Raw genomic sequence first — 26,836 nt, 5'->3', positions numbered from 1 at the left:
CCATATTATCCGCTTTTAACCATTATAGCAATAAGTTGTGACTTCCCACAACTCAATATCTCCCTCTTAGTATCCGTGGGAATTTTCAAAGAAGCATATGGGGATGGTTAAAAGAAAAATAGAGAAAGAAAAAAACTCAAGATGGGAAGCAAGAGTATGGATGTTTTGGTTACCATGTCTGCCAACTTGGGACCCGAAGAATCCTCCTAATATTAGTTCTGAAACAGCTGCAGCTACACATATTGACGTCAATAAAAAAAATTCTCATAACACAGAATTAAAAGCAATTATTAGAAATCATGCGCAGCCCTGTAACTTACACGACTTTAGTGCTTTATGTTAAAGTTCATCAATGAATACCAAATAAAGAGAATAAAAAGAAGAAAGAAAAACTTATAGGATACCAACATCGCTGTCCTCTTAGCAACAATTGGTTTCTGGCTTTGGAGATTTGATTACTTTTTTATCGTTACATACAATGCACAAATAATTTGGTGATGATCTGATGATAACAACCATGGTTGTTACTTTTTTTTTATTGTTGTTATTGATATTTTTGAAATGCACCACGTAGTCAAGGTTTACGGTACGCCTACAAATCTGACCGGAAAAATTAGCGTCGATCGGTACAGCACGGGAGACTCTTTTTTTTCTTTCTTTCTTTTCTCCTTTTAGTCCTTGGTACTAAACTTAATTTCAATTCACTCGCTGAAATTTCCGGTTATAAAAAAAGAAAAATCTGGCAACGTGTAACGAACGTATTACAGACAATGTTATGGAGCATCTTTAGAATTTGTATTGTGATCGATGGGTGTGATAATTTTGTCCTTGTTAACCATGTTTTTTTATGCTACATTTTTATCAATATCATTGTTGTAAGCCGATTTACTTTTTTTTTGTCACTCTGTCACTCCCCCCCTCTCTCTCTCTTACATGTCACATTTAAAGTGGCTGTCTCAAATAAAAATAATAAAAGTATCTTTACACAGCACTGATTTTTTTTTGGTTATGCACCATAGGCTTGACAATTTGAAACAAAGGTAAATATAAAAGAACTTGTAGCATAGGGTTTATTCAATAAACGAGATCAAAAGGAAATCATGTCAGCTTTATAAATACCCACATAGACAAAGATTGTTCTTCCACTATGCAGTCATTGTATATCGTATAAGCTTAAAGAATGTGAGCTTTTTGAGAAGGAACCGTTGTAAGTCTGTATCACTGAAACCTAGAATCAGATTATACAAAAGCAACCTTTATCGTTTTATTTTGAACCATATTTAAATGACTGTTTGAACAATTATAATAAAAAAAACTTTTTTTTTTTAAAAAAAAAGCATAATTGCTTATTTTTATTTTATGAAAGAAAAATACACTCCTTTGTATACACATTTATATATCTTCTCTAGATGTGCCACTTTTGTTTTCTCCCTCTCTCCCTCATTTTCTCGATTGTGTGACACTTCTAAAAACATACGACACCGTCTTTTTCTTCTTCTTCTTAAGAAAGTGCGATACTTTAATTATCATTATTGTTTCTCGCGGCATCATAATGGCATAAGGTGTGCAACTACTATTGTTATTAAAAAAAAGAAAGAAATAAAGAGTTCTTATATTGCCTTTACCCAAAATTTGGGTTTTATTCTAAAATGCATTTTAGTGTGGAGATAGTTAAAAGCAATAAAAAAAATCAAACATCATTGATAAGCAAACCACTGTCATAAATAAAATAAAATAAGAGGTAATCATTATATAAAATAAAGAATATAAAATATATACGTATAAAAATTAAGTTCCGTCTGGTCACCTATATATATATTATACATGAGTGTAGAATGCAATCAGACTACAAGTATATATAGAACAAACCTTCTTTATATAGATAATAATATACTTTTAGTTTATTTTTGAATGTGAAAATATAGTTAAAATGTTGCTGTGGAAATATCATTGTCATTATAAATATTCAAGATAAAAGATAATAATTAACACGGTGATAATGATATCAATATCAATAAATGAAAAAAAAGGATACTAATACTAATACTAACAATAAGCTTTTTAGTTGCCATGACAATGCATTCGCTTTCCATGAGGAAATGGCTGAGTATAAATTCAATTCAACATTCTGAATCGTAAAAAAAAAAGGACCATTTGGTTTCTCTGTGCCTCTGCGTGGGATTAGATTGACTTAACTGGGCAGATTGATCTGAAAGATTTTCATGTTCATGGCAGTTAGTGTTACATTATACACATCAGCTTTAAAAAAAAACATCTATCCTATTGTAAAGTAGATCAAGATCTTGCGACTAATATGTATATGTATGATAGGCAATATTTCAAGAAAATACAATCTCGTAAAGATATAGACATGCTAAGTAAAAGGGGTAAAACGGCAAAATAGTAAAAGGGTAAAATAGTAAAAAGACAAAGTAGTAAAAAAAAATGATTGTGCCTGTCATACCGTGGACTCTGGAGACCTAAAAAAAAAAGTCATTACAAGTCCAATGAGTGAGTGGATCCATGAAAGAGTACCAGAACGGGTCTCCTTTAATGGTGGTACAGGGACGACGATTGAAAATTTCAGAAGCCAGTATTTTCTCTTGTTCGACGATGGACAATGTTCCTCTGCCACACCTTTTTTTGTTTACCCTTCACTTTCACACTTGGTCTCTGTTCTTGCTTGACGCATGAACTTCCCTTAATATCTTTTTATTTTTATTTTTAAATAAACATATAAATATATATTTAATTTATTAAATATATAAATATAAATATATATATATATACATATATATACATTATACAGAATATAGAGCAATAAAAAAAAGTTTCTTACATTCATCTCATTACAATGACCTCTGACATTGCCGAACGTACGGCCCTTGCAAGACGCGAGGCCGAGTCCTTGAAAGCAAAGATTAAACAACGACAAGAAGCCATGGTTGATACCTCTTGTAAGGCACAAATAAAAAAGAAGATATATATACATACATACATACATGCATACAAATAAACATATATAATATATAAAAGAAAGAAAGAAATAAATAAATAAAAACAACCAACCAACCCATATCTACAATTACAGTACAACAATTGGCCGAGAAACAGATCAAACCTATTGGACGTACTGTCCTAAAAGTACGGCGCACATTAACTGGCCATTTGGCAAAGATTTATGCCATGCATTGGTCAGCCGATAACAGACACTTGGTCTCGGCTTCTCAGGACGGAAAGTTGTTGGTGTGGGATGCCTACACATCCAACAAAGTCTACGTCGTCCCTCTCCAGTCTTCCTGGGTCATGACATGTGCCTACAGTCCCTCGGGAAACTTTGTGGCGTCGGGTGGACTTGATAACGTCTGTTCAATCTACAACCTCAAGACCCGCGAAGGACCCACACGACCTGTGAGAGAGCTCAGTGTTCACACAGGTTATCTCAGTTGCTGTCGGTTCATCGACGACAGCCAGATTCTGACGTCAAGTGGAGATTCCACCTGTGCCTTGTGGGACATTCACGCATGTCAGCAGATTGCAAGCTTTACAGACCATTCGAGTGATGTAATGCAGTAAGTTTTTCTCTTTTTCTCTTTCTATTCATATCTATATATCTCTCTCTGCGTGTGTTTTGTTTCTTCTTTGGGAATTGGTAAAATACAAATTCTTGGTGTTTTTTGTTTTTTTTTTTTTTTGTTTTTTTTCTCACCCAAGAATATGTATATTATTATTATTATTGTTGTTGTTGTGTAGTCTTTCAATTTCGTCGAATCCTGCCATCTTTGTATCAGCTGCCTGTGATGCCACTGCAAAGATATGGGACATTCGATCCAGACGATGTGTTCAGACTTTTACTGGACATGAGTCAGATATTAATGCTGTCCAGTTTTTCCCGAATGGAAATGCCATTGGTACCGGATCAGATGATGCAACGTGTCGAATGTTTGATCTGAGAGCAGATCATGAACTGGCCATCTATACTCACCCCGACATCCTCTGCGGCATAACCTCTGTTGCCTTTTCCCGCTCTGGACGACTGCTCTTTGCTGGTTATGATAATTACGCCTGTCACATTTGGGATACACTCAGATGTGAACGTGTGGGAATCTTGAGCGGACATGAGAGCCGGCTTTCTTGTCTAGGCATTTCAAACGATGGAATGGCAGCATGTACAGGCAGCTGGGACCAAACACTAAAGGTAAGAAGAAGAATAAGAAGGAGAGGGAAAAATAAAATAAAGTAAAAATAAGGGGTAGGGGTAAAAGATAGAACTTTAAAATGTGCTTCTCTCTATCTTTCTTATTATATTCTATGTTATGTAACTTACAATATAAATGTGTATATAATATAATGTTGTACTTACCATTATCTGTTTGGCTTTGTTGTAGATTTGGTCTTAATCTTTACTACACTGTAAGCAAGTAAAGCTGTCTATGTGTCTGTCTGTGTACCTTTTCTTTATCTTATCTTGCCTCCCTGCCTGCCTGTCTGCCTATTTACCCTATTTTCTTCCCCATTCTATTACTATTACTATTATAACTATATTTATTATTATTATTATTATTATTATTCCTATTACTTTTATTACCTTTATTCTCTCTACATCTTCCTCTTCATCATTTTCTTCTTCTTCTTTCTCCCCAATTACCCCCCCCCTTTCTCTTTCTTTTATATTCCCCTATGTGTGTACACCTATATTCTATGCTTTATCGATTTTCCCGTTTCTTTTTCTTTTATTTTATTTTCCTTCCCTTTCTTTAATGCACAGTTTAAAAGTTGTAAGGTGTGCACGTAGAAATACAACTGGCATTTTTTGTAGCAAAAAAAAGGCAGGTCCTTAATGCTCTGCGCTTGTAACCAAGCAAAGAAAGAAAGAGAGAAGAAAACAGTGAGAGAGATAAAAAGAAGAAGAAGAAGACGAGTAGCCAATAGTACAAGTCTTTATGATACACAGTCTATGTTTGTATTATTCCCTGTGTTGTCTATCCTATACATGTTTGCAACTGGACAAATTTATGCGTCTATTGGCCCAAGTGTCAGAACATCAAATTCACAAAATCGATCAAATTAAATAAATACATTTACGTTTCGTATACATACAATATATACAGACCCAAACATACTACACATTATTTAACTTTTATCATAACTCTACTATTTCCCCCTGATACCTCATGTCTGAAAACATGTCAATACAAAAGTATATATTTCTTGAGAAAAAATAATAATATTAAAGAACATATATCAATATCTACTTTATGAGCCATTTTCATCGAGAGCTCCCAGAAATAGAAAAGCATTTCTTCCCGTCAAGTACATGTATGCATACTGGTCAAGTGTGTTTTTTTTAAAGGTCTTCAATGAGCATATTACCCTTGCACATACACATATACAGTCCCAAGCCATTATAAAACATTTACCATAATAAAGAATATTGTGGGAGGATATATGACTAGAAAGTCAAAGACAAACATTTCGAGCTCCAATAAGACTTAAGAATCTAGACAACTGTTATATATGTGGAATCGAATGATACTTCTGGCTGAAGCTTGCGAAAAAAAAAAGGCATTCCATATCTAATACCTAATTAAATAAACCAAATTAAGAAGGGTGGATTCATGGAGGAGCAAACATTGTTACTGATTATTATCACTTTTAATAAATAAATTTACTTTTTCGTTTTCTAAAAAAAAATGTATCTTTTATATTGATATGCCTTCAAATATGAGCTGTTAAGGGAAAGTAGTAAAAATTATTATAAAATTAAAGAAATTGTACTATTTGATTTGTCATGACCTTAAGGAAAGTATAATGACTATCGATATGAGTCTGTATGTATTGTGTGTATTGTGATTAAAATATGCGTGTATTATTGGTATTATTTGGTTTTTGGGAATTCAAGTACATGTTCAGGCATCACGTACTTGAACTCATCATTGTCATCTTCAAATTGGACTTTGTAATTTCCTTGACGACCAACCTCTTTGTTCTAAAGTCCCAAAAATAATTAGTTCAATAATCCCCAAAGAAATAGACATAAACTGAATATATATATATGTTTTTGATATTTTTTAATTTTACCTTGCTTGGAGGTGCAATCACGCTTGCTCGATAAAAGCACGTCGTACCCGGATAAAGAGCCAATACATCTTTTCCTGTATTCAGCTCAGCCAAGTCATGTACTTCGGACCCTTCAGGTACTGGAATAATGTGTCGAGGAGCAAGCATATACCGCCTAGATAAACATACATACAAGCACACATTTTTGTTGTTGTTTTAATAACAATAAGTAAGAAAAAGACATGATAGAATACGATCATAAATATCAGAAAAAATGATAAGCTAATTTCTGTTCTTCGCTACTCTATATATTGTGTGGTTAGTTTTTGTATCGATACATACGGTTTGGCGCCATTCTCTTCTTGATCTACGTCTTCAACGTGATATCTGAATATTAAAGTTGATAATTAAACAAAATGAAACCAATATATAGTATTTAATTCTGTACATGCACATGTGTATATATGTATGTGTAAATTATTATAAATATCATTTTCTTACCTGCCCTTGTCTGGAATGTAAGCAATTACTACTGCAAGTATCCATTCTTCCGCTTTTCCTTTTTGCTGCATTTGTCGTGCAGCTACCTACAAAAAAATGTGATAAATTAGATCCAAGCTAAAACAAGAAGAGAACAGAAAAGAGAAGAGGCTGATTGTAACAATAGTATAATTCTTATATATCTATATTTCTTACAGATGTACCAGGAGGAAAGATGCCATTCGTACTCCTAAGTATGTTAAAGACAAGAAGAAGAAAAGGTTAACAAGAAATAGTCTAACAATATCATGGTGAATATTGTTTTTGTTGTTGTTTTCTCTTCTTGTTCCCAATAATTATAATATGAATATTATCAAGTCTAATAAATAAGGATTTTTTTTGATTTTTTTTTTTACATTTTTGTCTTTTTGGTCGGTCCTGCGGTTGGCAAGCTGGATTTCGAAGCTGGATTGCTCACCTTGAGCTCATCTGGTTCTACTTTTCGTTTTCTTCTCTTTGGATCAAAAACTATTCATAAAATAATGATAAGAATAGATCAGTAAATTGAATATATAAAACACACACACACATATATAAATGTATGCGTGTAGATATAGAGGTAGATATATTAGATTCCTTACCATTGACATATTCAGAAGCATCTCGTAAACCAATCAATACTGTAATCTTTTCAATGATATCCTTGATTGTCCTGTATATCCATATCCATATACACACAAGGTCAAATTACACATATTTGTGATTTTAGTAGCTTACTTGATCTCAGTAGTTGTGAGGTTGATACCACTGTGATAATATTCTTTGAGTCTTTGTGCTACTGTAAATGCAATACCTAAAAAGAAGCATAAGGAAGTATATATACATGTACATATATATGTATATGTATATATTAATACAATAGTATATAATATATTGCAATTTAATTGAATAGCAATAATAATACTAATAATCATAAGCCAAATAAGAAGAAGAAGAAATATATCAAACTTGCCTTCGTCAAAGTTCAATGAGAGATGGCATTTGTTGATATTTGTAAGAGCTACATCTGCATCCTTTTGAATGTCTTCTAGTTTCACTAGAGATGTGCAGATTTCTTTCCATAGATTGAACTCCTCATTAGCTTCTTCTAGTGTGGCTGATCTTGATGTTCGAGATTTACGATCCATGACAAGTTTTGACTGAAAATAAGAATTATATTTTTATATTTATATATATATATATATAAAAGAAACCCCTCCAAAAAAAAAGACGAGATTATTTTGCTTCTTCTTTTTTTTTTCTTGGTTGCTGTTGCTATTGCTGCTTATTGGTATTGTATGTCAATCAAACACTAGTACTGATAATGTAGCTCAAAACACGCAAACAGACTATACACACTGTATATACATACATACACAAGTCTTTTGGTGTTGCATAAAAATACAAATACAAAATAAAAAATAAAAACAATAATCAGATTCTTACAGTGTCACGAGGACAAGCAAATAGAGACTCTTGTTTGTGGTTGGCTTACTTGAGCTTATCCAAATAAATTAAAAAAAAATTAAAAAAATTAAAAATAAAATAAAATATAAATCTTTGTTGGTTAATTGGTTGATTTGCTTACTTGCTTGCTTATTTTTTTCTTAATTTTTTTTATTACACTTACTGGGTTTCAACTAAAGATCGCGAGTATTCAAATGTAAGACAATAATGAATCTCCGACTTTTATTTTCTACATTAATTTTGAAACAGAACTTTTATTTTTCAATATTCAAAATATATATATATTCATTTTTGTTATTGCTTATAAGTAGTATTTTAATGTTAAAGTCTCAATTGAGAAATATATATATATATTTGAAGAGTAAAGTCTAACTAACAAGACTAATAGTATTATTGTTATTGATCAGCTTCAATGAAAAGTCTTGAGAAATTGACGTTTTATGCCTGAAAAAGAAAAAAAAAAAGTCATAATGTTACAAATATTCTTGGGAAAGAAAGGGGGAAAAAACGGCGTATAGATACTACCAGTGCCGTTCCCGCTATCACTCCAGGAAGGAAGGATGTTATTTATCCGTAACGCAGGCTCAGTGTGCCCGCCAGATGTCAACCTGAATATTTTTGTTGTTGCTTTTTGTTGTTATTACCTGGGTACTAACTATGTATACACGAGACTAATGACTTTAAGGTTTGAGCAAAGATAAATTCCCACATTCTATAACTCTTGGCTTTGCAATGACAGCTTAGCATAACATAATAGAGTATCAAGACATAAATGAATTCGTTCTAGTTGCACTTCCACAGAGTATAATTGATTACACCAGACTTGTACGTATTCTAATACATTCGTTAACTTACTCTAAAAATAAAAATAAAATTAAAAACAAATACCTATTTTTATTATTTTTTATTTCTTGGTATTGCTCAGCATATGTAAATACGAGACGTCAATCATAATTTCCTTTATAAAACATACAGTATAGAAGGTTGCATTTAGTCTCATTAGAAATCATTATATATAGTTAGAAATGGCCCTAGAGAGGCTCCTACATTATGCTTGCTGTCAAGAGATATATAATAATAATAAAAATAATAATGATAATGATAAGAATGATAAAAAGTACAATAGGAATATAAAGGCATCATTGAGTCCAAGGTCCCTTGATTATTTGTCCGAATGCTTGGTTGGTTGGTTGAAGAGGGGAGAGGGGTTTCTTTCTTTCTTTTTCTTATACTCTTGTTTTTAGAAACCTAATATCAATACACATTAAATATAAAATATAAAGGTTTATATTGATATCTCTCCGTTTTAAAATACCAAAAGAAAAATACAAAGTGTTTTGAGTCCCCTTTATATTATTGCACCTTATTTTACTGTCTATTTGCAAGAAAAATTATCACAAAAAACAGTTTCTCCTTCAAAGGAGGTTTGAATACTTACAATTTGTAAGCTATAGATAACAAAAAATAAAAAAAACAAAAATTAATCGCAGTAATGACCCAATTACTTCTTTATCTCTTTATCGCTTTACTGTAACACCTTTTATGTTTATATATTCTACCTCTTTGTACAAAGTATAAAATCTCAGTCCTTCTATTCCTTTTTATGTATATATTACTACTATTTTTATTTTAGATATTCATTTGAATCAAGACTTTTCTACAGTCCCCTTTTTTTCTGTGCCCATTCATTCCCCGTCTTCCGTACCCTTGAACCATCCTTACGCCATTTGATGAATTGAGTTTATTGAGAAGTAGCAATCGTTAGACAATAACAGTTGAAGGATAATGAAATAAGTCTATACATGCACATACATGAGTGTTTTGTCTGTACACATATGTACTCTTTTCTTTTCATTGTCATTGTTACTACCAATTGATAATCCACAAGCCTCATTTGCAGGAACAAGAATAGAAGCAAGATGTTCTTTTTGTAAAATCTATAAACAAATACACCTTTATAGATAGATATACACATTCAGATAGCTTTAGTATCCGACATAAACCCCTCTTGATTGTGTATTTGTGTAGAAAGATATATATATAGGAATTAAAAGATCACCTCATCTAAAAAAAAATACTCATCTACTTTGAACCCAAGTCTGGGTTTGCAAGCTCCCTTTTTATTTTATTTTTATATAGTACTCTTACCCGATCGCACTGGCCATTTAACTTTCCGCTTTAGTCAATCATTTTCCCTTTCCCTGTTTCTCTCTCTTTTTTTTTATATGTATATTTTAAAAAAAAACAGGGGATTCAGTAAATAACTATTTAAACCCTTCAGAAGCTTGTTATTTTATCTCGTATCTCTCCTATACTATCAATTTCAACGGCAACAACAGTAACAACAGCCAGGGAACAGAAAAATTAAAATTAAAATAATAATAGAAAAGAAGATAATGAAATATTCACTTTCAATCATTGCTCTGTCAATGTTGGCCTGTTCTGAAGCTGCCAATGTTCTCTTCAAAGTCATAGCACCTGACGCAAAATCTGCAGTTTCTGTGTCGATCAATGGTGCCACTACTGCACTCCAGGCTGCAGATGCAGATGTACCTTTTTATACCGGTACTGTGGATTTACCTGATAATGTTAGCTACAAGGTAAGAAAATGATAATGATGATATTAGTGTTTTTTGTATATTGTTTATACAAAGTCGTTGAAGACTCATTAGAATTCAATTGATCGTCGAGATACAGATTTCTTATTTTTCTTCTCTCTCTGTTTGACATTTTGATTGTCTTAATATTTAAATTGTCCTTTCTTGCTTGGTCTCGTAGTACGTAGTCGATGGAACCCCAGAATCCTTTGATCGGTCTTTAGAGAGTGGCAGTAGCGCAACCCGTAATGAGTTCTACGATCGCCCTGTAACTTATGCCAATCTCCCTGAATTGCCTTCTCCCATCACAGACAACGTAAGGACCTATTACTGCCAGAATATATACATATAGATATATATATATATATATAAATATATAGATAGGTAGAGAGATAGAGAGATAGAGGAAATAAAGACAAGCAGAAAAATAAACAAATAAGCAAACAAACAGTAAAATTGACATTTTATTATTTAGAATTGGGACCGTGAAAGCCAAGATTCACCCATGTGGGATTCCAACTATATTCCTTCCATATTTATTACCGGTACCCAGTCTGAAATGGACAACCTGGTTGAGAACGTACCCAAGGGAGATGTGCTCTACAAGACCAAATTTACATTCATTGGTCCTGACGATGTGTTTACTTTCGAAGACTGTGACTTTGGGCTTCACCACGGTGGTCGCAAGAAGAACACAGCCAAGCAGAGCTGGGAGTGGACTCTGCCGTCCGGTCAGTATCTTTATGATCGCGATTGGATCAAAATCCGCCACATGGAAGAAGATCCCACCCAGATCCGTGAGAAGCTCTACGCCGATATCTTACACTCTATGGGAACCTACGCAAACCGTGCCAACATGGTTCGGTTCTTTATCAACAAACAAAGCTTTGGCACGTTTAACATGCTCGACGACATCCCAATGTACTCGTACATCCGATCAATGTTCTATGGTGGCAACCCTCCAGCCGAGATGGGACCTTTGTTTGATGGCGCAACCGGAGCAGATTTCATGGTTCATGCCGACGACCAAGAAGGATACTCGGCCTGGCAGCCCAGTCCGCAGACTACGGCTACATCGGATGACATCGTGCCTCTGGTCGAAGCTCTGGCCAAGACAACCATGACCGATGATGCGCAGGTTGATGAGTTCACAAAGCTGTTTGATGCCGATCAATTTCTGCGGTTTATGGTGATGGAGTACCTGACTGCGGACTGGGATGGCTACTGGATGTTCCAATCGAACTGCGGTGCTTATTTGGATACAGAGACCAATATGTGGTACTATCTTGGTCAGGATTATGATGGTACATTTGGTGTGAACCTGGATGTACCTGAAGGCCGAGACTTTATCAAGGTCAAGTACCAAGACTATGCAACCCGGTATCCCAATTCGGTCATGATCAACCGCCTCCTGGAGAACCCAAAAATGAAGGCTACCTTTGATACCTACCTCAAGAATACGGTTGACATTCTGTTCAACAAAGAGACATTGGGAGACTATGTGGTGGCCTATCATGAGTTTATTTTACCCGACCTTAAATGGGATCGCAGTATCACACAGCGTAGTCCGGGTATCAACTATGGCTGGACATTTGACCAGACGACCGAGAACTTGTGGTCTGGCGTGACAGGTCCCCTTGGTGGAGGTGGTGGAGCTAGCTGGGGGTTGATTGAGTACATTTCTGCAAAGGCAGAGGCAGTCTCAGAGTTCTATAGTATCGAAGCTAGTTCAGTTGGCTCCCCTTCAGGTGCTTCTCCAGAAGCAGGACCTACATCGTCTGCTTCTGTTTCTTCTTCTTCTTCTTTGTTGTTATCTTCATCATCAACATCATCGTCGGAATTATCATTGGCAACACCTACACCTACACCTACACCTACACCTACACCTACATTTACATCAACACCTACATCAGAACCAACACCAGCACCAGAACCAACATCGGCACCAGATCAAGATCCAGAGCAGCAACAAGAACCACAGCCAATAGAATCCACACAAACCTCATCATCAACATCAGCACCAACCTCAACACCAGAGCCAGAGACAGAACAAAAACAGGAACAGGAAAAACAGTTAGTAGAACTGACACCAGTCCCATCGCCTACATCAACATCTACATCCGCACCAGAGCCAACACCCGCACCAGAGCCAACATCGGCACCAGAACCAACACCAGAACCAACACCAGAACCAACACCAACACCAAAACCAGAGCCAACATTTGCACCAGAGCCAGAACAAAAGCAAGAACCAGTACAAGTACAGAAAGAACAGCCAGTAGAATCAACACCAGTATCAGCACCAGTGCCAACACCAATAGAAGCACCAACAGCAGAAAGCACTCCTCAATCTCCAATCTCCGTTGAGAGAAGCACTCCTGGCAGCACTGACTCTGAAACTACCCAAAAGTTGGATTCCATGGCCGCGTTCACTCAGGAGACTTCTTTTGCGAATACTTTGTTTCCTGCTCAGTCCTTTGCTACCCTTGGATCCATTTATTTAGTTTATTTATTTATTTAGCTTCTAATATAACTTTTGCACAGTTATTTTCCTAATAGATATATAGACACTGCGCACACTACACACACTACACACACTACACACACTATACGTACTATACGTACTATACGTACTACACGCACACCCTTATTTGTGCGTATATTCATTTATATATATATATATATATATATCTAATTTGAAATAGTCTTAAAAAAAAGAAAAAAAAAGTAATTGTAGACAAAAGAATATTGGGTAATTATTTTACCATTATTAATCTTATATCTATATTTTAATATATATTACATTACATTACAATACAACACGTTACTATTATTGCATACTATTACATATTATGTATCAATATATTTTGCTTCGTACATAACAATAATAAACAATGAATGAATGAATGAATGAATGAAATCAGGGTTTTTTTTGGGTTTTTGGTTTTCTTCGGTGTTTATCAATAAAGGGAAAAAAAATTAGTAATTATATGTATATGATAAAATACGTGTTAAGTCCTGAGTTTACAAGCAGATTAAAGAAGATTGAATGTGCGTATGCGCTTGTGTGTGTGTGTGTGTGTTTGTATATGTGTATGTATGTGTCTTGTACGGTTAAATTTCAAAATATTAAACTCATTCCATTTTTTTAAAAAAAATCTTAAAATATATATTTAAAAAAAGAAAAAAAAAAGCGGGAAATAATATGAGAATCAAATTATTATTATTATTACTAATAGTAATAGTGATAAAAGAATGAATGAAAAGAATAAGAATAAGAAAAAACCTTTTAAATATCTAAATATCTAAATATATTCTCATAGTTTATAAATCTATAAAATGGATAGAGGTAGCAATTGTTATTCTTTATTTTAAAAACTACAAAAAAAAATTAAAAAATTAAAAAATTAAAAAATTAAAAAATTAAAAAATTAAAGAATTGAAAAATTGAAAAAATAATTGTACCTGAGTTGAAAATAAAAATAAAATTGAAACAGAAATAGGATTAAAGAAAACATATTGTTTCTAAATAACTTTATATGTAAAGAAGAAGTACCTATCATGTTAAAATTATCCTTTGGAATATTATAATTTTTTTGTTAGTGTATCGTTAAATGTCCACTTATCCATTAAATGTAAATAAAAAAATAGTTGATATTTTATTCACAAACACACATAATCTTATGAAGAAGATGTATTAAATTTTATTCTTTTATTGCATCTCAATGGTCTAACTCTTAATATAAATAAAATTCTCTAGTGTTTTTTAAAAAAATATTCTTATTCATTTCTTCTTTTTACTGCAATTGAACTTGATAATATAGAGAAAAAGAGGGGGAGGTCAAGTACGGAATACATACCTACATACCTACATATCTACAAACAAACAAATAAGCATCTTAAGGGGGTGCTTTCTCTCTCTCTCTCTCTTTATATCAAATACTAAAGGCTTCTAATCAAGAGGTAGTCATCTCGAAGAAAGTTTCAAATAAGAATAGCAATAAATTAATCTCATGTTATTCGGTTCTTACTCTATACACTTAGTCTCGTAATCTAACTATATATAATCTTCTTATTCTTATTCTTCTTTTTCTTCTTCTTTAGATTAAGTTTAGAAACTTTCAAATCTAACCATTGATTCGAGCTAAATGGTAGAAATTGCCACCTAAAATATAATGTTGTATTTGCTTTAATTGGTTATTGTAGCTATCACACAAGCTATCCTCTTATATATATATATGTGTGTGTGTGTGTATGTGTGTGTGTCTTTATTATACTATAAATGCATGTTAGTAAACTGTAAATTAGCAATATAAAGATAACAAAGGTAAAGGTAGATAGAGAGAGAAATTAATAAATTCTTTAATTTTTTATATATATAAAATATAAAATATAAAATTCCAAGAATTTTACATGTGTGGGGTACTCAATATTAAATATTTCAAAAAAAAAGCTAAAAAAAAAGGTAACCTCAAAATCAAGAAATTTTATTGGATAATAAAATTTTTAACTTTTTATTTTTATTTTTATTTTTGAGTGTACAATTTTTTTAAGCAATGTAATAAAACATAAGTAGGCCTTTGATGTGTTCAAATCTGTAACTAACATTTCCACTAGTTAGTAGCATTTATATTAATATTAATAGTAATATTAATGTTAATATTGAATACCCTCAAACGACTTTTGTGGATATAGTGGCTTTCGTATTTTTATTATTATTATTTTTTACTAATTTTCTAAAGAGACTTTATTTGAAACAAATTTAGATTTAGTTGATACTAATGCGCCCTAATATATATATATATATTTGTGTACAAGCGATCGAAATGTCAATTAAAGACCTAATTCTCTTATTTCTTTCTATTTTTCTATTATTCTTATTATTTTTTCTGTATTTCTTACAGATTAGATCACCTTCCTAAACAGAAGAAAAACTATTCTGGAGATCCAAGATTTAACTGATGCAATTCGTACATAGTTAAGATCAGGATTTTTTTTTTGGTCTTTTTTTTTCGGGTATCCTTATATTTATTGCAGAACATATACCAAAAATAAATATATGTCTATATTTATATATAAACAATCTTACTCTTACTACACCGCACTACAGTACACTACATTACACTACAGTGCACTGCACTGCACTGCACTACATCACATCACATTACATTACATTATACTACAGTATGTTAGACTACAGATCACTAAACTAGACTACACTACACTACACTACACTACACTACACTACACTACAGTAAAGCAAGCTAGACATCTTATATTTACCTTTTATTTTATTTTTACTATTATTCATTTACATGAAAAAAGGGGGTAGAGGAAGGGGAGGGGTTTATCTGATATTTTTGAGTAAGTAGAGTAAAAGGGAAGGGGTGAAAAGAGATGAAGAGAGTCTAGAAATGCAAGGAAAGGATTCAACTTTAGATATATTATATATTTATTAATGTACTAATCAAACACACTACACTACACGATACTACACTTCAATATGCTACACTGCAATATGCTTCAATATGCTACACTACAGCACGTACAGGTTAAAAATAAGCTTGTAAATAACAGCCAAATTAAATTCATTGTTAAAAATAAAATAAAAAACAAGTTTGAGTGTGTATATATAGATATAGATATAGATATGTATACTAGTTGTGGAAATACTAAACCACAAAATAATATATTTTTATTTAAATATGTACATATTCTGTAGTTACCCCCCTCCTTTTTGCCTTCTTTCTATCTCTCTTCCAATACCACCAAATTTACTTGCAGTAAAAGAAAAAGAAAAAGAAAAGAACTCTATACAAATGTATATCAATCTTATTAAGTAAGGGGTTGAGGGTTAAGAGGGGGGGAGTCAAATGTGGAAGATGAAAGGTGGAAAGGCGGAGGGAGGCTAGTGCATTTCCTACAAGAAAATCCCTTGCTTGTTTGACTATCATTATTATTATTACCATTACCATTACCATTATCATGATCATGATCAATTATTGAAAGCACAGTTGTTTTTTATTTTTATGTATTTTTTTTAATAGACAGAGCAAATAATAATAATAAGAATAAGAATAATATAAAAATAAAATAAAAAAAGAAGGGTTCTTGGTCTATTAAAATTAAAAAAGAAGAAAAAGAAGAATAAGAAGAAGGGTATAGCAATACATCAGAGGATTTATATTAAGAGTTGGAACATTGAGATGCAAGGAAAGGATCAAATTTTAATTCATCTTCTTTGTAAGATCGAAAGTGGAGGGAGTGTAGGTGGGTTGTATATAGTTTGTCTGTATAAATGTTTGTTTGTTTGTGGGTGGGTGGGTAATAAATGTATGTAGTATGTGTGATTATGATTATGATTTTGATTGTGATTGTGATCGTAAATCATATCAAGATGTTTCTTGCTGGATTTAACGACGCTGAACAGACACCTTCATGCCATATTTCATTGGCAATGTCAGGGATACTTGGTAAGTAATATCTTGAGCATGAGACAAACTAAACTTGTATCGACGGACAAGGAAAATTATAGCCACCAAAGCCTCCAAGGTGGCAAGATTTTGACCTGTAGATCACATTTTTTTTTCATAAATGTATATATTTATAATATTAGCACGTTGTTATATATATATATATATATACCTATATATCTATCTTTACCTAGACATGCTCGTGGTCCTCCGTGAAAGGCTGTCCATTTAGATGAAGGTTCTCGGTTCAAACGACCGTCATCAAGAATCCATCTCTCAGGTTTGAACATTTTGGCATCAGGACCCCACAAGGCTTCATTTCGGCCCTGACCGTATGGTGCCCATAGAATATAATCTCCTTTACGGATGTGGGTACCATCGGGCCAGATATCATCGTTTAGAGCATACTTTTGGTTTAGGGGCACAGAAGGATAGAGCCGAAGGACTTCATAAAACCTACGTTTGAAAAAAAAAAGACAATACACATAGACACAGACACAGACATAGAGATAGACACATGTAAATGTGTGTAGATGTGTGTATGTAAATTAAAATACATAGATGTTAATAAGAATATACATATACATAAATATATATATAAAGAAGATGCTCATTCACAGGATTGTTTGGTTAGTTGTCAAGATTCCTATCCGGTCCAATATTTCTTTTTTTTTCTGCCTAAATATACACATCTCTTTTATCTCTATTATATTATTGCTATGGTTATTTATATTGCTATGGCTACTCTTAATTTTTTTTATGTGATAATGGTTTTAAAAGCATTCACATACACTGCATGGGCGTAGTTCATGTTCTTGACGGTTTTGTAGAGCTCTACTGGATCGTGCATAATCTCGATGGGCACCATGGTATTGATTTCATCGAGCAACTTCTTTTCAACCCGGGGGTGGCACATCAACATGTAAAAAGTCCACGACAGGGCCTGTGCGGTTGTGTCTCGTCCGGCGATAATAAAGTTTAGTACCACATCTCTCAACTCTGTATTGCCAAGTTTCTTGTCAGACAGATCACGGGCTGTCATAAATCTGGACAGGATATCTCCGTGCTCTTCACCCCGACTCAGCTGTTCTCTTCGCTCTTCGATAACCTTGTGAGCAAACTTGTCAATGACCTTGAGATGGGTCTGGACGGTGGGGATCCATGGAAACAGAGTGCGTTGGATGGCCTCGGTGATTGGCCAGCTCAGGTTGACAAAGCGTGGCATGACCAGCCTTTGGGCACTGTCAAAAGCGACTGCAAAAGGCACTTGACTCTTGTTTCCAAGGGAGTTGATCTTTGCGCCAAATCCAATTCTAAGATATAATATATAAATATATATAATGATATACAGAAAGAGGAAAGTGTGAATGAGCGTGAATGAAATAAGTTAGTTTGTTAGTTTGTCTGCTGGTTGGTTGAATCTAGAATCCCTTGGTTCTTTATACACACATAATAACTAATAGATACATAGATAATCAGGTATTCCAAGATTTTACCTGATAAAAGAATCCAGTGTGAATTTGTACATGATTTCTTGAAAATCGATAACTTCATGGGATTCTGCAGCCTTGTCCCAAATATTCTCAACCATGAAATCCAGTTCTTCGACAAATATACTTTTTTTTTAAAAAAGAAAAAGAAATAATAATAATACACATATTGTTATTATTTAAACAATCCAATCCAAGAAATGCTTTGTAAATCACAATATAGAATTCTCCTTCTTAAAATAAGAATTTACTCTTGACTTACTCTGTGAAATGATCTCTGAAATTCTTAATGTTGAAGATATTGCTTGCCGTCTTGCGCTGGAACTTCCATTCCTCACCATTTGCATTAAAGATTCCTCCACCAAACACATCTGCCAATGCATTGTGGAATTCGGGTCCTTTAATGTAGTTTTCGAAATTTGCTATAATAAAAATAGAAAGGAAAAAAAAGGCGCAAAACAAGATGAGTTTTATTTATTTATTTATTTATTTATTTATTGGGGGGTGTATGTATACATGCATGTAAGTAAGTAAGTAGGTAGGTAGGTAAAGGAAACCAAGATCTCCGAATATCTTTTAACTTACTTTTCAAAATGTGCTCAATATTGATTGGGTTTGATGTGTGAACATGACGAGGGATTCCTATAGCCGAGGTTGTTCTAAAAAAAATGCAATGAAATACAATAAATACATCATACATAATCAGTGCATATGCATATAGATATACAACAGCCACAACAACAACAACAACAACAACAACAACAACAACAAAGGTAATAATAACTTACGCGGTAGACAGTTCATTATGCTTGTTGTGACTGATGAAATAGTCATGAATTCTCGAGAGACCCATCACAATTTCGGGTGTGCTGCCTACAAGTGGCCAACCAGCCAAGGTACGCATGTCTTTACGGGCAGTATCGAATACAGCTCTGTCGTTGTAGATACAGGCCAAGGTTCCGATACCCAGCAATAGAGATCCACCCAGCAAATTGGCGAAGGAGAGGTCTGTAAACAGATCAATTGGCATTGTATTATTTAATAGAGATAATATATATGTGTGTGTGTGTGTATTTCTTTTAAGAAAAAAGAAAAAACAAAATGAAGGAAAGAAGGAAGGAAGAGAAAGGGAAATAAAGATATGATAAAGAGAAATGTGAGGATGATCCTCTTTTGAAGGGTTAATAGAAAGAAGGAATAAAAAAAATCTCAAGAATAAAAAAGAAATTGGGATTTATATAGCTAAGTATTCCACGTGAAGGATAGGGAAGCTTTCGAGTAGGTATATACTTTGAGGGATGTAATATATATATGTGTATGTATGTGTGTATTTATATATGTGTGTATGTAGGTATCTCTCCAGCTCTGGCTCTGGCTACAGCTCTGGCTACAGCTCTGGCTCTGGCTCTGGCTATGGCTCTGGCTCTGGCTCTAGCTCTAGCTCTAGCTCTGGCTCTGGCTCTAGCTTTAGCTCTCTATTTCTATTTCTATTTCTAATTCTAATTCTAATTCTATATCTATTTTTATTTTAGTCTTTTTACAATGCTTACAAAAGGGGTTAAACGCTTTTGTACAGATATTTGGTTGAGCACGCAAGGATCTTTGGGAATCATTCACGTAGCGCGTTTATAGAAATAAAAGGGGGATCGAAAACATAAAACACAAAACGCAAAACGCAAAATGCAAAACGCAAAATGCAAAATGCAAAACGCAAAAAATTCGCAAATTGGTATACAGGCAGGCATATAGATCATATATAAGTCATAAAAGACATACATGTAGGCAGGCAGACAAGACAAAGAGGGTCTTCATTAGCCCAATTATGGATCTCTTTGCTCTCTTTGCTCTCTTTACTCTCTATTTTATTTTAATTATTATTATTTTCTTCGTTCTCTCTCTCTCTCTCTTCTTGATTTCTTAATATTACTACCAGTACTAATATTAATATTACCGATTATAATGTCAATGTTAATGCTAATGCTTATGTTAATGCTAATTCTAATGCCAGTACTTAGTATTAACATTGCTTGGCACTAATATTACTTTAGTATAAAGTATTAATACCTTGTACACAATGCATTTCTCGAGATCATCCACAAACCAAAGTATAATCTGCCTAGCTATCACATGATTGAAATACTTGCTTCTTACTTCTTATTTCTTGTTTACCTTTTTATTTTTTTGTTTTTTATTATTATTTAGATTTTTGTGTATATGCTACATACATATATACATTTATTTCTATTTATTTATTTATTTATTTTTCAATTACAAGAGGTATTTCTAGAGATCTCCCTAATAATATATTATGAAGATCATATAATGTGTGCCCTTTTTGTTTTTGTTTTATTTTATTTGTATGCTTAACTTCCTGCTTTTCTGCCTGCTTTTCTTTCTTTATTTCTTTCTGCTTACCTACCTACCTACTTGCTTGTTTGTATTTGTATTGGGATATATACAAATTGTTAAAAATTGAATATATCCTTGTTTTCAGGAACATGGTTAACTATGTAACACTGTAATTTCTACACATCTCTTGTGCTTAGAAAATAGTAGTAATAATAATAATAATATTAATACATATTACAAAAACAGGGAGGCAATAAAAAAGAAATAAAGGGGGGGGGGGAGAGGTGTGAGGTTCTTTCTTGGGGGGTGGAAAGAGAGAGAGAGAGGAAGCAAAAAAAAACCAAAAAATAAAAACTCTTTTTTTTTTATTATAATTATTATAATTATTATAATAGCTATTTTTTTGGGGGAGATATAGAAGGGAAGGGAAGGGGGGTGAGAAGGAAATATATTCTAATAGATAGAATATACACACATATATAATTGTATATAATTATATATATATATGTGTGTGTGTGTATAGTACGAGAAAGAAGGGAAGAAATAAAGAGAGAGAGCGAAACGAATATTAGTGCACATATGCGTGCTTACAATAATTATAATCAAAAATAAGATATGATGTCTAGAGGATAGTTGCGTTTTGTTAACGGTATACACAATATGTGTACACGTTTAATGACGTTTAACAATAATAAATCAATTCTTCCCCAACCAAAATATAACTGTTACCATTACTATTACTATCATTGTTAATATTAATATTGATTTTTGCAAAATTACATATATAGAGAAGGCGAGATAAATATATGAGATACACACACGCACTTATAAATAGATAGATAGATAGATAGATAGATAGATAGATAGGTATAGATACACCACTTGTATAAATTATTGGTATTTTCATTATAAGAAGCCTATTATTTAATTTTGTATTTGGACATTCAACTCTCAGAAACACAGAGAAAGGTCAAGGAAAGTCAAAGAGAGATGTGTGTATATGTGGGTGTGAAAACATATCATGAATCGTTGAGAATCACATGGAATATCACAAATGTGAAGTAAGAATGTCCTTTTTGTGTATGTTATAATACAAGCCAAATAGTTGACTGTTAACTAGGTTATTCTATTTAAAATGGAATAAGAATTCTGTTATCGATCTCTAGGGCCTAGTACTATTATTATTATTATTATTATTATTATTATTATTGTGAGAGAAAGGCAAAGAGAGCGTGTATATAGTCAAGGCCAATTGTCATTTTTCTTTCACATGCTTATCACACCAAAAAGAAAAAACACTATACATATATACACACGTACCTACGTACATACATACATACATACATGTATTTATACTTCTTTATCATCTATGAATATGTGTGTCTGTGTCTGTGTCTGTGCCTATGACTATATCTATATCTATATCTAAATATTCTGCCTTGTTGAAATGGCTGGTCTGAGCACATTATCTTTTTTTATAGAAAGATAATTTTAATTCTAAAATAAAATCATAATTAATACAATAGTATTCATAATCACAATCATAATCATAATCATAATCATAATCATAATCATAATAGAAAATATTTGAATCTTTGGCCAGTAAACATGAGTAACTCTGACCGTTACATGTTACACTCTAGTTCCTGAACATTATAATATAGGATTGTGTTATATTTTTTATAGCAGTAATAGGGAATCCCGGAACCCCATCCTTACAGTACAAAAAGGTACAAAGAATACAAAGAATACAAATAATACAAAAAAGATACATATATACATTGTCTTACTATATATATATCTCTCCTTCTCTCTTTGTGTGTGTGTGTTTGTGCGCTTGAAAAAAGTATGAATTTTATAGACCAAAAAAAATATATATGCACAGTATCATTTTATTCCCATGAACAACAGTCGCCCTCTTTCTCTTACTTTTGTATTTGTCAAAATCACCAGACTTTAAAACGTAGCTTTTTTTTTAATTTTGATTTTAGCAGCCAAAAATATTGTGTATTCTTGCTTTTATTATCATTATTAGCTGTAGTAATGACAATAGCAATAATATCATCATTATCATTACTATTATTATTAAGCATTAGCTATTATTAGAAAAAAATGTATCTATGCAATGATCCAAAGATGTAAAATGATTTTTGGAAAGAATCATACTTCAAAAAAAAATTGATCTTTTTTTTTGTGTCAAACAAACATCACACACACAAATACACACACACACAGTTTACCCATGTCAATTCCGCCTGCCTTTCCCTTCTCAAGTAGGACAGTGGCAAGACAGATATAACCAAATCAGGTACTTGTGTAGTGCCAAACTCTAGGCTAAGGCGGTGATCCTTCCCGAAGGAGGGCAAATGGAGTAAGAGCATAATCGGATATACGTTTCATTAGATTACACACAATAATACAAAATACAAATACTAATACAAATATATACATACATACTACACAAGTACAGATAAATCATTTTTGTATCATTCAAAGCCACAATTATACAACCACAACAATGTATTTGTATTTTGTATCTCTACCTGTGTTTGTATAGACAAATTTCAATAAATAAATAAATAAATAAATAAATAAGATATAATAAAGGAGTATTTTTTCTTGTATTGAATAATAATAATAATTTGCTTCTTATTGGTCAACATATTATCAATAACGCAATTTTGTTTTTGTAAAAGCCTAAAAAAAATATAAAAGCCTAAAAAAAAATATAAAAGCTTAAAAAAAATGCGAAAACTAAATATCGCAATAATGAAAATATCTCAACTATTTTTTTTTTACAGTCTGCCTTTAAACAATCCAAGTAAAATATTAACAATACTATATATATATTATATAATATATTACTAGAGGGCACGTGCATTGAAGGGAAAAGATCGACTGATGCGGCAAGTGTGATTAACACAGGCTTTGTTATATGAAAGACAACCTTTTTTTTTTCTTTTAATCTATTTTATATATACATGTATATATAAATATATTTCAATGCCATTTCTTGGGGGCAACTTTAAAAAAAAAAATACCAAAATCAAAACCAAAACCAAAAAAAAGGACAAAAAGGACAAAAAGGACAAAAATAAAGAGATACACGATCAAGATAACGCCATGTGGAATCAAGCAAAAAAATAAAAAATAAAATGAAAAATATACGAGGCAGAAATCTCAAGGCAAAGTTATTACGATTACTATATAGCTCTTTTGTATGTTTGTTTGATACTTAATAATACAGTATTACAGTTAGGTTTTGTATTTTGATAATTGTTATAAGGAAGAAGAAGAGGAAGAAGAAATTAATTTACTGGACAATAAAAATAAATAAAAATAAAAGACGGTATACAAGATATATTTATTTATTTACTTTAGTAACAAATACTAATATTAATACTAATACTAATATATAGATCAATAGGTCAATAGATCAATACATTTTTATATTCAATGCACAGACCATACCTTTTTATTTTTATTATCAAACAGAAAAATATTATACTTGTTGTTCTTTTTACAAATCCAATACTAATAATCTTTATTCCTTCATCTTGTTCGATACATGAAACTTCACATGCGGCACAAAATGGAAGGAGTACAATACACAACAAACAGTTGCATTTTCACGTGTAAAGAGGAGTTTTTGCTTGTTTCTGAATTAGAACAAAATAATAATAATAATAAAAGTGAAAAAAAAACGCAGCACATTTTTTTATACAATACATCAAACATAATATATACAATTGTTCTTTTGTACTTGTGTGCTTTTGTGCTTGTGCTTATGTATGTATATGTATATGTATATGTATATGGGTATCGGTATGAATGTATGAATGTATATATGAATATTGAATTGATTTATTCTTTTATTAAAAATTAAAAAAAAAAAAGCCTATTCTATTCACCTTCTTCTTGGATATAAATTCCGTCCTTTTCTTTCCTCTTCCTCTTCCTCTCTTCTTCTCAAGCATTTTTTTTAAAGAAATACACACATTTTTTTTATATATATAAAAGTATATATATAAATACAATAGATTCTCACCAATCTCCTGCCTCCCTCTCTCTCCCTCTCTCTCCCTCTCTCTCTGTCTCCTCAACCGACCATCATCCTACATAATCAACAATCACAAATGTCTATCCTCGTCTCTCGAGTCCTTTCACACGCAGACAAGCTTCCGATAGTAGGTAGCCCTCGTAACAGCATTTCTTCATGGCTACCAATCAGCCGCGACTCGATTAGCAGCACCAGCAGCAATTTTAGCCAAGCCCCTCCCAACAACAGACGTAGATCAGTCGAACAGCACGCACAATACGAACAATCCCGTATCAGTCCACCAAACTCACCTCGAATTTATGCCTCTCCACCTCCACCCTACGAAAACGTCGTCTCACCTGCTCAGCAGCAACAACTACAGAACAAACCCTCGACATTCAACAAGCTATCCGGATACCTTAAACGTGCCTCATTTTCTGCAGGATACAGTGCATTTTACGACTCCAAACCCGCAGTCCCCCTCGAAGTAGCTACCATTGACAAGAAGCAGGTCGAACATGCCCTGACCCTTATCAATGTTGCCACAGAAATGGACAATACCGGAAACCACGAGATGGCCATCGACCTTTACCTCATGGGCCTTGACAAGATGATTTCCTCTCTCCCCAGTAAGTTTCGATTTAATAATAATAATAACATTCAATCAAATCAATCAAATCAATCAAATCAATATTTTCTAATCTTTTAATTTCTCTCGGTTCTTATCTTTAGTCGAGTCAAACCCTGCCGTAAAGGCCGCCCTTGAACAAAAACTCATCGAATTCGCAGAGGCCAAGAACCTCAATCTCTCTCCTCCAGTCCCCACCAACCACCATCAACACCAACACCACCATCGTAACCCCGCCCGTCACTCCAGAACCGAAGAATACGATGATAACGAAGAAGACGAAGACAGAAAGCAAGACACAGGAGCTCAATTCTCTAGCCTGATTGTAAATGCTGCTATTCTTGGTGCTGTTGCTCTTAAAAAGAGTCCTTTGCCTGGTTAGTGTCTTTTTTGTTGTTGTTTTGTTGTTTTGTTGTTGCTTGTTCTCTTTGGTATTAATCATCAATGCTCTTCATATTACTTGATTAGATGCCATCTCTTGTGTTGTAAACACTGCTATTTCTGGTGCCCAGAAGGTTGACGAGAATTATCAGATCAGCAAGCGAACCTGGGATCTCGCTGGCCGTGGTGTAGCAAAGGCTATCCAGATAGACCGTGACTACGAACTCCACCAAATGGTTTCGGATGCTGTCTGCACTAGTCTGACCGCAGCTGTCAAGGCCGGCTTGGCTTACGTTGAAGCCCCCGGGTACTATGACACAAGAAGATCATAAATATATTTATATATATTTATTTATATAACCAAGAAAGAAAAAATCAGAAAAAAAAAGACCAAAAAAAGAAAGAAAAAAAAATTAAGGAAAAAATATATTATTCTTTACTTTCTTTTCCCAGGACAAAACAGAGTTTGGTCTTGTTTATTTTGCCGTAGTAAATTATAGTCAGACAAGGAAAGCCATGTAAATAAATCAATAAAAAAGCACGTCTTTCATGAAAGAAATACCCACCTATATATCTATCTCTATTTCTATTACAAAAGATACAAAGAACCAAATTGAAATTGAAAATAAGAAAGATAAGAAAGAGATTAAGATTTATATGTGGATAAAGAACCTCTTGAAAGAAGTGTATTCTTTTGTAATAAATTCAATTCAATTCAATTCAATTCAATTCACTTGCATTCACTTGCATTCCATTCATTACTATTACTTAACAAATCAATAAACGAATCAATGAAATACTATTATTATTTATTATTTTTTAAAAGAAAAAAA

The 26,836-nt window shown here is 32.8% G+C and overlaps 4 protein-coding genes across 4 annotated transcripts; 2 read left to right on the top strand and 2 right to left on the bottom strand.

Moving 5' to 3' along the window:
- Positions 1-2,636: 2,636 nt before the first annotated feature.
- On the top strand, positions 2,637-4,400 carry Gpb4 (G protein beta subunit; the record flags this gene model as incomplete). The annotated part of the gene is made up of 4 exons (XM_018443534.1): positions 2,637-2,957; positions 3,092-3,572; positions 3,754-4,198; positions 4,389-4,400. Exons 1-4 carry the CDS (start codon positions 2,855-2,857, stop codon positions 4,398-4,400), a joined length of 1,041 nt encoding a protein of 346 aa, XP_018284364.1. The 5' UTR covers positions 2,637-2,854.
- Positions 4,401-5,878: 1,478 nt separating this feature from the next.
- Positions 5,879-7,727, bottom strand: PHYBLDRAFT_152648 (hypothetical protein; the record flags this gene model as incomplete). Its single annotated transcript, XM_018432970.1, has 9 exons — positions 5,879-5,989; positions 6,082-6,235; positions 6,403-6,447; positions 6,562-6,647; positions 6,757-6,790; positions 6,957-7,068; positions 7,182-7,252; positions 7,318-7,393; positions 7,505-7,727. 9 exons carry the CDS (start codon positions 7,725-7,727, stop codon positions 5,879-5,881), a joined length of 912 nt encoding a protein of 303 aa, XP_018284363.1.
- A 9,329-nt stretch (positions 7,728-17,056) lies between these two features.
- On the bottom strand, positions 17,057-19,510 carry PHYBLDRAFT_25402 (cytochrome P450 CYP5203; the record flags this gene model as incomplete). Its single annotated transcript, XM_018439866.1, has 7 exons — positions 17,057-17,211; positions 17,307-17,572; positions 17,908-18,429; positions 18,613-18,732; positions 18,869-19,028; positions 19,192-19,265; positions 19,395-19,510. 7 exons carry the CDS (start codon positions 19,508-19,510, stop codon positions 17,057-17,059), a joined length of 1,413 nt encoding a protein of 470 aa, XP_018284362.1.
- A 5,581-nt stretch (positions 19,511-25,091) lies between these two features.
- On the top strand, positions 25,092-26,730 carry PHYBLDRAFT_183920 (hypothetical protein; the record flags this gene model as incomplete). Its single annotated transcript, XM_018438857.1, has 3 exons — positions 25,092-25,623; positions 25,727-25,999; positions 26,091-26,730. 3 exons carry the CDS (start codon positions 25,092-25,094, stop codon positions 26,333-26,335), a joined length of 1,050 nt encoding a protein of 349 aa, XP_018284361.1. The 3' UTR covers positions 26,336-26,730.
- Positions 26,731-26,836: the final 106 nt, after the last annotated feature.

Source organism: Phycomyces blakesleeanus, assembly GCF_001638985.1.
Source record: "Phycomyces blakesleeanus NRRL 1555(-) unplaced genomic scaffold PHYBLscaffold_37, whole genome shotgun sequence".
In the NCBI taxonomy this organism is placed as follows: domain Eukaryota; kingdom Fungi; phylum Mucoromycota; class Mucoromycetes; order Mucorales; family Phycomycetaceae; genus Phycomyces; species Phycomyces blakesleeanus.
This window is presented reverse-complemented; position numbering and strand designations above follow the sequence as displayed.